Below are 14,690 nucleotides of genomic sequence, written 5' to 3'. Positions count from 1 at the left end.
GTCTAGAATTGTGAGATAAAGCGGTCTATAAATTTTTAAAATAAATAAGTGGGTAGCTTCTGGTCAGGCAGAACTCGAGGAAAGGAAATTAACAGGTAAGTCCAAATTTCTCCTTGGTTAATGTCTAAGCTAGACCAGTGGGATGTATCCAAGTTCTACCCAGACCTACACTAGTTCTCAACCCCATACATTCATGGTGTTGAACCTCTCAATCTACATAACCACATTAAAATCACTTAATGAAGGTGTACAATAGAGGCAAGGACACGACAGACCTAACTGCCTATAAGAATGCCGTGTGCCGACCTAGTGGTTGATCTGGATCTCTGAGACTTGCCAACTGTTGCTGAGATGATCATCGCCTTGATTCACCTTCACCATAGACCACTGCATTATGTTAGCACACACAAATGGGGGGGTGGGGAAGAGACCTATTCCCAAATTAAAAAGACTCTGGGTACTTACAAACATCTCAAAAGTAACAAAGCCTAATTCCTCTTGTTTTTTTTCTGTCCTAGAGATAGTGTGGTTCCTTTTTAGGGCATTGCGTGAATGTGTTATACATTACTTTGGAAGTTTTTACTGTGAGGTGATATGTCAAACGTTATTAAAACTTGATCCCTTAGAAAGGGGCACAGAGATACCCTTTCCTTTAATAGGGACCAAAGAGACTAACCTCTGCTTAGGACCTAAGCGATACTACCTTGCAAGGCTTGAGAAGAAGGGAGTGCTGAGCCCTTAGACCCCGGTTTCAAATAGTGGTCATGCATACTCGAGTCCCCAGAGGAGAATACCCCGTCTGGAGGAGTAGAAAGACAGCTTCAGTTCCTATGTACCAAAGACGGTCTCTGCCCTTTGTATGAGCTGAATCTTCCTTCACCCCAATCTCTTTTGTATCACCTCACACCAAGTATGTTTTCTTAGTGTCCTTCCAGACTGGCCCAGAGAAGACCGATGGGGTGAGCACACCTACCAGCAAGTAGAGACTGAGAACTCGCAATCCTTGAGTGAACCAATAAATATACTATACAGCCCCTCTAAGAATCAGTATTTCTCAGTCTTCAGCAGGTGGTGGACGTGGTGAGCCTTCCAGTCTCAGTGGGGGCTAGAATTTTTTTTTCTATTTAGATTAGTTTTCTCTCCAAAAAGAAGCAACCTGAAACAGTTGTTCTTCTGTAGTAGCTTTAGCTGTGCTCCGTGTGTGTGTGTGGGGGGGGGGGGGGGGGGGGGGGGGCAGAGGACTAGTCTCCCAGCAGCCAAGTATGTAAAAGAATGGAAAGATCTTAGGAAGAAAAATCAGATCAAGCACTTTTGACTGCTGTGGCTGGGTTTGGGACTGTTCTGGCAGGACTCAAGTATTTTGAATTGTAACCCACCCTGTCATATTGACAGGACAGGTGGTACCTGAATGTAACGCACCTTGAACAACTACTGAAAATATATGAACAAAAATCCAAGTAAATAAAAATAACCACAAATCATGTGCCAGTATTGTCTGTTTAGGATGTATGTATTTTATAATAGTATTAAGCGAATGCTACATACCTGTAGAAGGTATTCTCCGAGGACAGCAGGCTGATTGTTCTCACTGTTGGGTGACGTCCACGGCAGCCCCTCCAATCGGAATCTTCACTAGCAAAGTCCTTTGCTAGCCCTCGCGCGCACCGCGCATGCGCGGCCGTCTTCCCGCCCGAGCCGGCCAGTCTCATATGTAGCAAGACAAAGACAAGGGAAGACACAACTCCAAAGGGGAGGCGGGCGGGTTTGTGAGAACAATCAGCCTGCTGTCCTCGGAGAATACCTTCTACAGGTATGTAGCATTCGCTTTCTCCGAGGACAAGCAGGCTGCTTGTTCTCACTGATGGGGTATCCCTAGCCCCCAGGCTCACTCAAAACAACAACCATGGTCAATTGGGCCTCGCAACGGCGAGGACATAACTGAGATTGACCTAAAAAATTTACCAACTAACTGAGAGTGCAGCCTGGAACAGAACAAACAGGGCCCTCGGGGGGTGGAGTTGGATCCTAAAGCCCAAACAGGTTCTGAAGAACTGACTGCCCGAACCGACTGTCGCGTCGGGTATCCTGCTGCAGGCAGTAATGAGATGTGAATGTGTGGACAGATGACCACGTCGCAGCTTTGCAAATTTCTTCAATGGAGGCTGACTTCAAGTGGGCTACCGACGCAGCCATGGCTCTAACATTATGAGCCGTGACATGACCCTCAAGAGCCAGCCCCGCCTGGGCGTAAGTGAAGGAAATGCAATCTGCTAGCCAATTGGATATGGTGCGTTTCCCCACAGCCACTCCCCTCCTATTGGGATCAAAAGAAACAAACAATTGGGCGGACTGTCTGTTGGGCTGTGTCCGCTCCAGATAGAAGGCCAATGCTCTCTTGCAGTCCAATGTGTGCAGCTGACGTTCAGCAGGGCAGGAATGAGGACGGGGAAAGAATGTTGGCAAGACAATTGACTGGTTCAGATGGAACTCCGACACGACCTTTGGCAAGAACTTAGGGTGAGTGCGGAGGACTACTCTGTTATGATGAAATTTGGTGTAAGGGGCCTGGGCTACCAGGGCCTGAATGAAGCTCACTGACTCTACGAGCTGAAGTAACTGCCACCAAGAAAATGACCTTCCAGGTCAAGTACTTCAGATGGCAGGAGTTCAGTGGCTCAAAAGGAGGTTTCATCAGCTGGGTGAGAACGACATTGAGATCCCATGACACTGTAGGAGGCTTGACAGGGGGCTTTGACAAAAGCAAACCTCTCGTGAAGCGAACAACTAAAGGCTGTCCCGAGATCGGCTTACCTTCCACATGGTAATGGTATGCACTGATTGCACTAAGGTGAACCCTTACAGAGTTGGTCTTGAGGCCAGACTCAGACAAGTGCAGAAGGTATTCAAGCAGGGTCTGTGTAGGACAAGAGCAAGGATCTAGGGCCTTGCTGTCACACCAGACGGCAAACCTCCTCCATAGAAAGAAGTAACTCCTCTTGGTGGAATCTTTCCTGGAAGCAAGCAAGATGCGGGAGACACCCTCTGACAGACCCAAAGAGGCAAAGTCTACGCTCTCAACATCCAGGCCGTGAGAGCCAGGGACCAGAGGCCGGGATGCAGAAGCGCCCCTTCGTCCTGCGTGATGAGGGTCGGAAAACACTCCAATCTCTACGGTTCTTCGGAGGATAACTCCAGAAGAAGAGGGAACCAGATCTGACGCGGCCAAAAGGGAGCAATCAGAATCATGGTGCCTCGGTCTTGCTTGAGTTTCAACAAAGTCTTCCCCACCAGAGGAATGGGAGGATAAGCATACAGCAGGCCCTCCCCCCAATGCAGGAGGAAGGCATCCGATGCCAGTCTGCCGTGGGCCTGAAGCCTGGAACAGAACTGAGGGACTTTGTGGTTTGCTCGAGATGCGAAGAGATCCACCAAGGGGGTGCCCCACGCTTGGAAGATCTGGCGCACCACTCGGGAATTGAGCGACCACTCGTGAGGTTGCATAATCCTGCTCAACCTGTCGGCCAGACTGTTGTTTACGCCTGCCAGATATGTGGCTTGGAGCACCATGCCGTGACGGCGAGCCCAGAGCCACATGCTGACGGCTTCCTGACACAGGGGGCGAGATCCGGTGCCCCCCTGCTTGTTGACGTAGTACATGGCAACCTGGTTGTCTGTCTGAATTTGGATAATTTGGTGGGACAGCCGATCTCTGAAAGCCTTCAGAGCGTTCCAGATCGCTCGCAACTCCAGGAGATTGATCTGTAGATCGCGTTCCTGGAGGGACCAGCTTCCTTGGGTGTGAAGCCCATCGACATGAGCTCCCCATCCCAGGAGAGACGCATCCGTGGTCAGCACTTTTTGTGGCTGAGGAATTTGGAAAGGACGTCCCAGAGTCAAATTGGAGCAAATTGTCCACCAATACAGGGATTCGAGAAAACTCGTGGACAGGTGGATCACGTCTTCTAGATCCCCAGCAGCCTGAAACCACTGGGAAGCTAGGGTCCATTGAGCAGATCTCATGTGAAGGCGGGCCATGGGAGTCACATGAACTGTGGAGGCCATGTGGCCCAGCAATCTCAACATCTGCCGAGCTGTGATCTGCTGGGACGCTCGCACCCGCGAGACGAGGGACAACAAGTTGTTGGCCCTCGCCTCTGGGAGATAGGCGCGAGCCGTCCGAGAATCCAGCAGAGCTCCTATGAATTCGAGTCTCTGCGCCGGGAGAAGATGGGACTTTGGGTAATTTATCACAAACCCCAGTAGCTCCAGGAGGCGAATAGTCATCTGCATGGACTGCAGGGCTCCTGCCTCGGACGTGTTCTTCACCAGCCAATCGTCGAGATATGGGAACACGTGCACCCCCAGCCTGCGAAGTGCTGCTGCTACTACAGCCAAGCACTTTGTGAACACCCTGGGCGCAGAGGCGAGCCCAAAGGGTAGCACACAGTACTGGAAGTGACTTGTGCCCAGCTGAAATCGCAGATACTGTCTGTGAGCTGGCAGTATCGGGATGTGTGTGTAGGCATCCTTCAAGTCCAGAGAGCATAGCCAATCGTTTTCCTGAATCATGGGAAGGAGGGTGCCCAGGGAAAGCATCCTGAACTTTTCTTTGACCAGATATTTGTTCAGGGCCCTTAGGTCTAGGATGGGACGCATCCCCCCTGTTTTCTTTTCCACAAGGAAGTACCTGGAATAGAATCCCAGCCCTTCTTGCCCGGATGGCACGGGCTCGACCGCATTGGCGCTGAGAAGGGCGGAGAGTTCCTCTGCAAGTACCTGCTTGTGCTGGAAGCTGTAAGACTGAGCTCCCGGTGGACAATTTGGAGGTTTTGAGGCCAAATTGAGGGTGTATCCTTGCCGGACTATTTGGAGAACCCACTGATCGGAGGTTATGAGAGGCCACCTTTGGTGAAAAGCTTTCAACCTCCCTCCGACTGGCAGGTCGCCCGGCACTGACACTTGGATGGCGGCTATGCTCTGCTGGAGCCAGTCAAAAGCTCGCCCCTTGCTTTTGCTGGGGAGCCGAGGGGCCTTGCTGAGTCGCACGCTGCTGACGAGAGCGAGCGCGCTGGGGCTTAGCCTGGGCCGCAGGCTGTCGAGAAGGAGGATTGTACCTACGCTTGCCAGAAGAGTAGGGAACAGTCTTCCTTCCCCCGAAAAATCGTCTACCTGTAGAGGTAGAAGCTGAAGGCTGCCGGCGGGAGAACTTGTCGAATGCGGTGTCCCGCTGGTGGAGCTGCTCTACCACCTGTTCGACTTTCTCTCCAAAAATATTATCCGCACGGCAAGGCGAGTCCGCAATCCGCTGCTGGATTCTATTCTCCAGGTCGGAGGCACGCAGCCATGAGAGCCTGTGCATCACCACACCTTGAGCAGCGGCCCTGGACGCAACATCAAAGGTGTCATACACCCCTCTGGCCAGGAATTTTCTGCACGCCTTCAGCTGCCTGACCACCTCCTGAAAAGGCTTGGCTTGCTCAGGGGGGAGAGCATCAACCAAGCCCGCCAACTGCCGCACATTGTTCCGCATGTGTATGCTCGTGTAGAGCTGGTAAGACTGAATTTTGGCCACGAGCATAGAAGAATGGTAGGCCTTCCTCCCAAAGGAGTCTAAGGTTCTAGAGTCCTTGCCCGGGGGCGCCGAAGCATGCTCCCTAGAACTCTTAGCCTTCTTTAGGGCCAGATCCACAACTCCAGAATCATGAGGCAACTGGGTGCGCATCAGATCTGGGTCCCCATGGATCCGGTACTGGGACTCGATCTTCTTGGGGATGTGGGGATTAGTTAAAGGCTTGGTCCAGTTCGCCAGCAATGTCTTTTTGAGGACATGGTGCAGGGGAACAGTGGACGCTTCCTTAGGTGGAGAAGGATAGTCCAGGAGCTGAAACATTTCAGCCCTGGGCTCGTCCTCCACAACCACCGGGAAGGGGATGGCCGTAGACATCTCCCGGACAAAGGAAGCGAAAGACAGACTCTCAGGAGGGGAAAGCTGTCTTTCAGGTGAGGGAGTGGGATCGGAAGGAAGACCCTCAGACTCCTCGTCAGAGAAATATCTGGGGTCTTCTTCCTCTTCCCACGAGGCCTCACCCTCGGTGTCAGACACAAGTTCACGGACCTGTGTCTGCAACCGTGCCCGACTCGACTCTGTGGAGCCACGTCCACGATGGGGGCGTCGAGAGGTAGACTCCCTCGCCCGCATCGGCGAAGCTCCCTCCGCCGACGTAGTCGGGGAGCCTTCCTGGGAGGCGACGGCAGCCGGCACCGCACGCGGCACCGATGCCGGAGACCTCACCTCAGGCGATGGACCTGCCGGCGCCACGCTCGACGGTACCGGTGGCGCAAGCACCACCGGTACCGGAAGGGTAGGGCGCAACAGCTCTCCCAGAATCTCTGGGAGAACGGCCCGGAGGCTCTCGTTCAGAGCGGCTGCAGAGAAAGGCATGGAAGTCGATGCAGGCGTCGACGTCAGAACCTGTTCCGGGCGTGGAGGCTGTTCCGGGCTGTCCAGAGTGGAGCGCATCGACACCTCCTGAACAGAGGGTGAGCGGTCCTCTCGGTGCCGATGCCTGCTGGGTGCCGACTCCCTCGGCGACCCAGAACTCTTGGTACCGACACGGGAAGGGGACCGGTGACGATGCTTCTTCAACTTCTTGGAACGAAGCATGTCACCGGAGCTTCCCGGTACCGACGAGGAGGACGTAGAATCCAGCCGTCGCTTCCTCGGGGCCGAGATCGAAGGAGGTCGGTCTCGGGGGGGCTGTACCGCAGGAGCCCTCAGGGTAGGGGGAGACCCACCCGAAGGCTCACCGCCACCAGCAGGGGAATGGACAGCCCTCACCTGCACTCCAGACGAAGCACCACCGTCCGACGACATCAGCAGACGAGGTCCCGGTACCACCGACGTCGATGCAGCTATCCGATGTCTCGGCGCCGATGCAGAGGTCCGATGCCTCGATGCACTCGATGCACTGGCGGCCGAGGATGAAGCTCTGGACGCTGAAGACGCCGATGCACACGATACCCCCGATGCCGACGAAGAGCCCGAGAACAAAACGTTCCACTGGGCCAATCTCGCTACCTGAGTCCGCCTTTGCAAAAGGGAACACAGACTACAGGCCTGAGGGCGGTGCTCGGCCCCCAGACACTGAAGACACGACGCGTGCCTGTCAGTGAGCGAGATTACCCGGGCGCACTGGGTGCACTTCTTGAAGCCGCTGGAAGGCTTCGATGTCATGGGCGGAAAAATCACGCCGGCGAAATCAAAATCCGAAATGACGAAAGTGAGCACCAAAACTTTGAGGGAGAAAAATCTCGACCGAGGCCGAAAAGAGGCCTACCCCGACGACGAAAGAAAACTTACCGGGGCAAAGTCTGAAAATACGGGAAGGGGCAAAGCGAAACCCGAGGGGGCTTCCGGAGCACTTCCCGAACAAATTTTTAAAGATTTTCCGAAGAAAAAAAAAAAAACGTCGAAGAGAAAAAGGACGCGCGAGGTCGACTTTCCGGGGCTCGACACGGCGAAAACACAACCGTACCGAGTGCGGACGAAAGAAGACTGGCCGGCTCAAGCCGGTTTCGGGCGGGAAGACGGCCGCGCATGCGCGGTGCGCGCGAGGGCTAGCAAAGGACTTTGCTAGTGAAGATTCCGATTGGAGGGGCTGCCGTGGACGTCACCCATCAGTGAGAACAAGCAGCCTGCTTGTCCTCGGAGAATGATTGTTTTTATTACGATGATCTGTCTCCTTGTAGGTGAAATATAAATGTAAATAAAGGCATCTGATTGTGGAAAAAGGTCTTGATTGACCCCCCTTCAGAAAATAGATTAGAGCATATCTAGACTCCGAGCAGGAACCCCTGCAGGAGCCTGGATGTTGGGCCTAGATGTACCAGGCTATCTAGGCCCTGTCTCTTGGTTTTTTTTCTTTTAGCTAAGAGCCTGTGACAATTGTACAGCTCAAATGGTTGAGCACCTACTCTTGTCCTCAAATTTGTCTGTAATGAGCTAGTTGTCTATATACATATGTACCAAGACATATTCCCTACAGAAGGTGCTTAACATAGTGCTCTAGCAAGACCAAAAGGGAAGGCAACATGGCATGGCCCACAGGGCAGGAACCAGGCCTTGTAGCTCAACTGCAGTAATAGTGCACATATAGATCCCCAGGAGCAGCATCAGAGCACTGACACTTAAGGTTGAGGCCAATTACTTTAGTCCTCACCCCTAGGGGCCAGGCCACACCATAGAAAGCTGCTGGAGCAATCTACTGGAGACAATACGAGTAAGTTCCACAGTCCACTAATTTTGATCCTAGTGATGATGCCACTGAAAGTTGACTTTCTCTGCCTCCATCTGAGTGTTGGAGAGCATAAAACTCATCTGTACTGGTCTAGTGGGATAGGGAAAACCCCTTTTGAATATTAGGTTAGCTGATTGTTTTGTACTTTCAAATAACTTCTAATAGGCATTTAACAAACTGCAAAGTTACGTGTTTGTTTTCTAGCATAACTATTAATTCTGGTATCATAAGGTATTTTAGTAAAACCAGTGGCTGCTGATGTTCTTATAAGAATAAAGGCCTACATCTCATAGAAAACAATTCAGATGGTGAGTTTTACCTGTTTGGCCAGAATATCATGACAGGCATTAAGAGTGAGACGGAGTTTCTCAGCACTGGTATTATGACAGCATGCACGCACCGAAGACTGAAGTAAGTCACCAATCTTCTGCAGCTCGGATCTCAACATCCTCACATGCTGAAAAAGTTAAATCACAAGCAGTATTGAAAACTTGCATAGCACTGCATCATTTGAACCATGTTTCAAGTGCTTGCCTCTACTAGAATTAAACATAACAGGCTGGATATTCAAAAAGCACTAATATATTTAGCAAGAATCATGAAATATATAAGTGCTTTATCCGTGTATTTTCAGTAGTACAATATGGATAGTGCCAAAGCACTAGTCATTCAATGCCAGGCTGGAGCAAGGGTGTGGCAAAGGTTTTCCATTGACCTATACAGATATTTTTTCTGAATCTGGTTGCTATCTAATCTAGACTCTTCTAACCCACTAGATAAGAGGAAAGGACTTAATATTCCGCCTTTCTATGGTTACAATCAAAGCGGTACTTAATTTGTACCTAGGGTAATGGACTTGTTAAGTGACTTGTCCAGAGTCACAAGGAGCTGCAGTGAGAATCGAACCCAGTTCCCCAGGATCAAAGTCTGCTGCACTAACCATGAGGTTACTCCTTAAAAAGTTTCAAAGTGGCTTACATAAGAATAAAAGGGATACAATGAGAAGCAAAATGGACCCCCCCCCCCCCTCCAAAAAAAAAAAAAAAAAAAAAAATTTCAGAGTTGCTACAGATACTTTTCAAATAAGTACATTTTCCAGTGTCGTCTTATTTTGCATTCTGTTCAGCTCTGGCATAACCTCCCTCTATGCTGGTTCTAATCTCAAAATGGCTGCCAGGACCTCCATTTTGACTACACAGAAGCACCAGGCAGGAATGAGTGGATTTTGCTCCTGCCCCTGAAGGGGCCACCAGACCTTCTTAAGGTAGGCCCAGGGAGGGCCTATGGGTGGTCTGGAGGTGGGGCAGCAAACATTTTTGGTTTCAGCCGAAAATGCACTGGATTTTGGTCCTGTTTCACTGCCAAATATGAAACTTGGTCGGCCTCTACTAGGCATGAGCATTCACACCAACTCTATGGCTAGAATTTAAAAAAAAAAAAGTGTTCATGCTTTAAATAAAGGCATGTTTTCAGCCACATTGATACCAGTATTCTATAAAAGAGGTCTACTTTTCTTTATAGCAGTGGTTTTCAATCTTTTTTTCAGTCATGACACATCTGACACTGCATACATGACTTTCAGTCTTACACAGTATTTCAGTCTTATGAGTCAAATGTAAACATGCTCTGCATCCACAAAAAAAAACCCATCTTGACCTCAACAGGCAGATCAGAAATGGGGCATTTTTCCATGGAAATAACAATACCAACCCCCCCCCCCCCCCCGATTCTCTTGTCTTTTGAGGATGCAAACATAACAAGGTTACTTATCTGTAATAGAAGCTCTCCGTGGATAGCAAGATAAAATCAGCCACACACATTGGCGATGTCATCCTGATGGCACCAGACCAGATCCCCCTCTGTCAGCCTCCCACACGGGTTAATCCCAAACTGAGGGTATTTAAGTAGGTAGTCTCAAAGGTTCTCTATCCTTCTCCAGGATTGGGTACAGCCTCGCCATCATCCAAGTCACTGTACACAAGGCATCCAGAAGGAGAAATTAGATCTTACCTGCTAATTTGCTTTCCTTTAGTCTCTCCGGACCGGACCAGGATTGGACTGATGGGTTGTGCTCGCCTTCCAGCAGGTGGAGACTGAGAAAAAAACTGTGACTCTAGAGAGCCAATAAGAGCCCTGGCCATGTGACCTTAGCCTCAGTATTCGAATAACAAAGCAGGAAAGAAAAGAAAGACCAACCTTCTGTGCCCCTTGGAATCTAAGCAGCCACAAAGCATTCGTTAAATGTGCTTAAGCAACGGCAATGCCGTGCATAAGAGCTCACCAGCTACTGTCACCAGAGAAGTGGTATGGCCCAGGTAAAATTTTATCTATATACCCGCATTTGAGCTCACCAGCAACTCTAACCAGAGAAGTGGTATGGGCCACTTAAAGTTGTATGTATATACCAGCATCTGAGCTCACCAGCAACTCTCACCAGCGAAGTGGTATGGCCAATTAAAGTTTTATATACCAGCATCTGGTGTTTTTTTTTCTTTAATTACTCCGGAACTAATTTCTCCTTCCTTAGCGTCCCTCCGGACCGGACCAGGATTGGACTGATGGGAAGTACCAAAGCAGTAATATTAAGGGAGGGACCCTATCAAACCCACTGAGAATACTCGAGTTGCAAATACCGCCTCCTGGCGACAATGAACATGTAGTCTGTATTAACCAGACCAAGAATGAAGCTAAGCCCATGTTGCCACCTTACAAATGTGCACAGAGGGCACTAAAAATCGGTCTGCCAAGGAAAAAAACCGCTTCTCGTTGTGGAATATGGTTTAATAATCTCTGGAACAGCTATCCTGGAGAGAAGACAAGTAGAAATTCTCATTTACTTAATCCATCGAGATATAGAGTGTCAGACACAAGCAATGACCAAACCCTTATGCCGACTGGCTAGAAGGACAAAAAGAGGATCCAAGCGCTGAAATCGAAGGAGTGGAAAATTGCCAAAGGAGACCACAGAACATGCGGTATCCTGCGCAAACAATGGGCTCCCCAGCCGCAGAGACTGACAACGATCGCTAAAAACTGCTACTACTACTACTTAACATTTCTAAAGCGCTACTAGGGTTACGTAGCGCTGTACAAGTTAACAATAAGGACGGTCCCTGCTCGGAAGAGCTTACAATCTAAAGGACAAAATGTCAAGTTGGGGTAAATAAGTTTTCTGAGAAGAGGTGTAGTGATTAGGTGCCGAAGGCGACATTGAAGAGGTGGGCTTTGAGCATTGATTTGAAGATGGGTAGGGAGGGGGCACGGCGTATGGGCTCAGGGAGTTTGTTCCAGGCATGGGATGAGGCGAGACAGAAGGGACGGAGCCTGGAGGTGGTGGAGAAGGGTACTGAAAGGAGGGATTTGTCTTGAGAGCGGAGGTTACGGGTAGGGACGTAAGGGGAGATGAGGGTAGAGAGGTACGGAGGGGCCGCAGATCGAGTGCATTTGTAGGTGAGTAGGAGAAGCTTGAACTGTATGCGGTATCTGATTGGGAGCCAGTGAAGTGACTTGAGGAGAGGGGTGATATGAGTATATCGGTTAAGGCGGAAGGTAAGACGTGCGGCAGAGTTCTGGATGGACTGAAGGGGGAGTAGATGGCTACGTGGGAGGCCGGTCAGGAGTAGGTTGCAGTAGTCAAGGCGAGAGGTAATGAGAGAGTGGATGAGAGTTCGGGTGGTGTGCTCGGAGAGGAAGGGGCGAATTTTGCTGATGTTATAGAGGAAGAAGCGACAGGTCTTGGCTATCTGCTGGATGTGCGCAGAAAAGGAGAGGGAGGAGTCGAAGATAACACCGAGGTTGCGGGCAGATGAGACGGGGATGAGGGTGTTCTCAACTGAGATAGAGAGTGAAGGGAGAGGGGAAGTGGGTTTGGGTGGGAAGACAATAAGTTCAGTCTTAGACATATTCAGTTTCAGGTGGCGATTGGACATCCAGGCAGCAATGTCGGATAAGCAGGCCGAGACTTTGGTCTGGGTATCCGCAGTGATTTCTGGTGTGGAGAGATACAGCTGGGTGTCGTCGGCATAAAGATGATAGTGGAAACCATGAGAAGAAATCAGGGAGCCTAAGGAAGAGGTGTAGATTGAAAAAAGAAGGGGCCCAAGGACAGATCCCTGAGGATCTCCAACAGAGAGCGGGATAGGGGAGGAGGACGAACCATGAGAGTGTACTCTGAAGGTACGATGGGAGAGATAAGATGAGAACCAGGAGAGGACAGAGCCCCGGAACCCAAGGGAGGACAGTGTGTCAAGAAGTAGGTTGTGATTGACAGTGTCAAAAGCGGCGGAGAGGTCGAGGAGGATGAGGATGGAGTAGTGACCTTTGGATTTGGCGAGGAATAGGTCAATGCAGACGTTAGATAGTGCCGTTTCTGTTGAGTGTAGGGGGCGAAAGCCAGATTGGAGCGGATCAAGGATGGCATGAGAGGAGAGAAAATCAATACAGCGGCTGTGAACGGCGCGTTCAAGTATCTTGGAGAGGAAGGGTAGGAGGGAAATGGGGCGGTAGTTCGAGGGACAGGTAGGGTCAAGTGATGTTTTTTTGAGGAGTGGAGTGACCACAGCATGTTTGAAGGTGTCCGGGACAGATGCAGTGGAGAGAGAGAGGTTAAGTATATGACAGATGGTGGGGGTGATGGTAGGTGTGATGGTGTTAAGTAGGTTGGTGGGGATGGGGTCAGAGGAACAGGTGGTGGCTTTCGAGGAGGAGAGGAGATGGGCGATTTCCTCTTCGGTGATAGCAGGAAAGGAGAAGAAGGAGGGCTGGGTAGGTTGGATGAGAGAGTGAGATATAGGCTGAAGAGGAGGAGAGGGAGTAGTGGTGAATTCGAGGTTGATCTTCTGGACCTTGTCACGGAAGTAGTGGGCCAGAGATTGAGGAGAGAGTGAGGGGGGTGGGAGCAGAGGGCACTTTGAGGAGGGAGTTGAGGGTGGCGAATAGACGACAAGGGTTAGAGCTAAGGGAATTGGTCAATTGGATATAATAGTCCTGCTTAGCGAGGAATAGGGAGGATTGGAAGGAGGATAGCATGAATTTGAAGTGAATGAAGTCAGTAAGGGTGCGAGATTTCCTCCAGAGGCGTTCAGCCGAACGGGCACAGGAGCGAAGGTATCGGGTGCAAGGGGTCAGCCAGGGCTGGGGATTGGTACGTCTTGTGGGCCGGGAGGTGGACGGTGCAAGGGTGTCTAGAGTAGAGGAAAGAGTGGCATTGTAAGTGGAGACAGCTTTGTCAACGGATGTGGAGGACAAGATGGAAGGGAGGAGATCAGAGATAGTAGAGGATAAGGTGGAGGGGTCAACAGCCTGGAGATTTCTGGACGTAGTAGTTAGTGTTGGGCGAGAGTGAGGGGGAGGGTGCTGAAGTGTGAATGTGATAAGGTGGTGGTCGGAGAGAGGAAGAGGTGAAACGCAGAAAGTGGAGGGTGAGCAAGAAGAAGAGAGGACGAGATCAAGACAGTGGCCAGATTTGTGCGTAGGGGTGGTGGGGCTCAGTTGGAGGAGGTAAGAGTGAGGAACTGAGCAACATATGAATCGGAGGGGTTATCAGTGTGGATGTTGAAGTCACCGAGAATGAGGGATGGGGATGAGGGCTCAAGAAAGACGGAGAGCCAGGCATCGAAGTCGGTAAGGAAGGATGGGAGGGATTTATCAGGGGGGCGGTAAATGACTGCAACTCTGAGTGGCAGTGGGTGGAATAGACGGATGGAGTGAACTTCAAAGGATGAGAAGCTGTGAGACTGAGGTAGGTGGAGAAGTTGGAAGCTGCAGGCGGGCGAAAGTAGTAGTCCGACGCCGCCACCGCGGCCGACTGGGCGGGGCGAATGGGAGAAAAGATAACCTCCGTGGCATAGGGCTGCGATTGAGGCAGAGTTGTCCGGGGTGAGCCAGGTTTCAGTTAGGGCGAGCAGATGAAGGGAATGGGAGATGAAGAGATCGTGGGTGAAGGGAAGTTTGTTGCAGATTAGTGGGCGTTCCACAGGGCACACGAGAAGGGGAGGGAGGAGGAGGGGAATAGGGATGAGATTGGAGATATCGCGGGATCGTTTGCATAGATGAGATGAGGACGAGGACAGGTGTGGGGGACCTGGGTTGGGATTGATGTCACCCGCGGATAGCAGGAGAAGGAGCAAGAGAGTGCGGAGAAGGGTGGGTGAGGAAGGGCGACGAAGACGGGATGCGCTTAGGAGGAAAGGGGAAGGGTTCATGGCAGGAAGGAGGTGTTGAAGGTTGAGAGCTAGGAAGGAGGAGGAAGACAGTAGGGATGGAGAGGTGGTGGGGGACAGGGGTAGGTAGGGGAGGGCGGAAGAAGACAGGGATGGGTAGTGAGATCGTGTGGAAGACAGCGGTGAGAGGGAGAAAAGATTAGGGAGGGACAGGGCAAGGAATAGGATGTGA

At 50.9% G+C, this 14,690-nt stretch overlaps 1 protein-coding gene across 1 annotated transcript in view; it reads right to left on the bottom strand.

Annotated features, from left to right (window-relative positions):
• Positions 1 to 14,690, bottom strand: part of KIF20A (kinesin family member 20A) — a 213,670-nt gene that overhangs the window by 1,646 nt on the left and 197,334 nt on the right. The window contains 1 exon segment of the mRNA XM_030211810.1: positions 8,617 to 8,754. Within this exon segment, the coding sequence (XP_030067670.1) occupies positions 8,617 to 8,754 (138 nt within the window).

Source organism: Microcaecilia unicolor, chromosome 8, assembly GCF_901765095.1.
Source record: "Microcaecilia unicolor chromosome 8, aMicUni1.1, whole genome shotgun sequence".
NCBI classification, from domain to species: Eukaryota; Metazoa; Chordata; class Amphibia; order Gymnophiona; family Siphonopidae; genus Microcaecilia; species Microcaecilia unicolor.
Note: the sequence above shows the minus strand (reverse complement) of the source record. Positions and strands in the feature narration are given on the sequence as shown.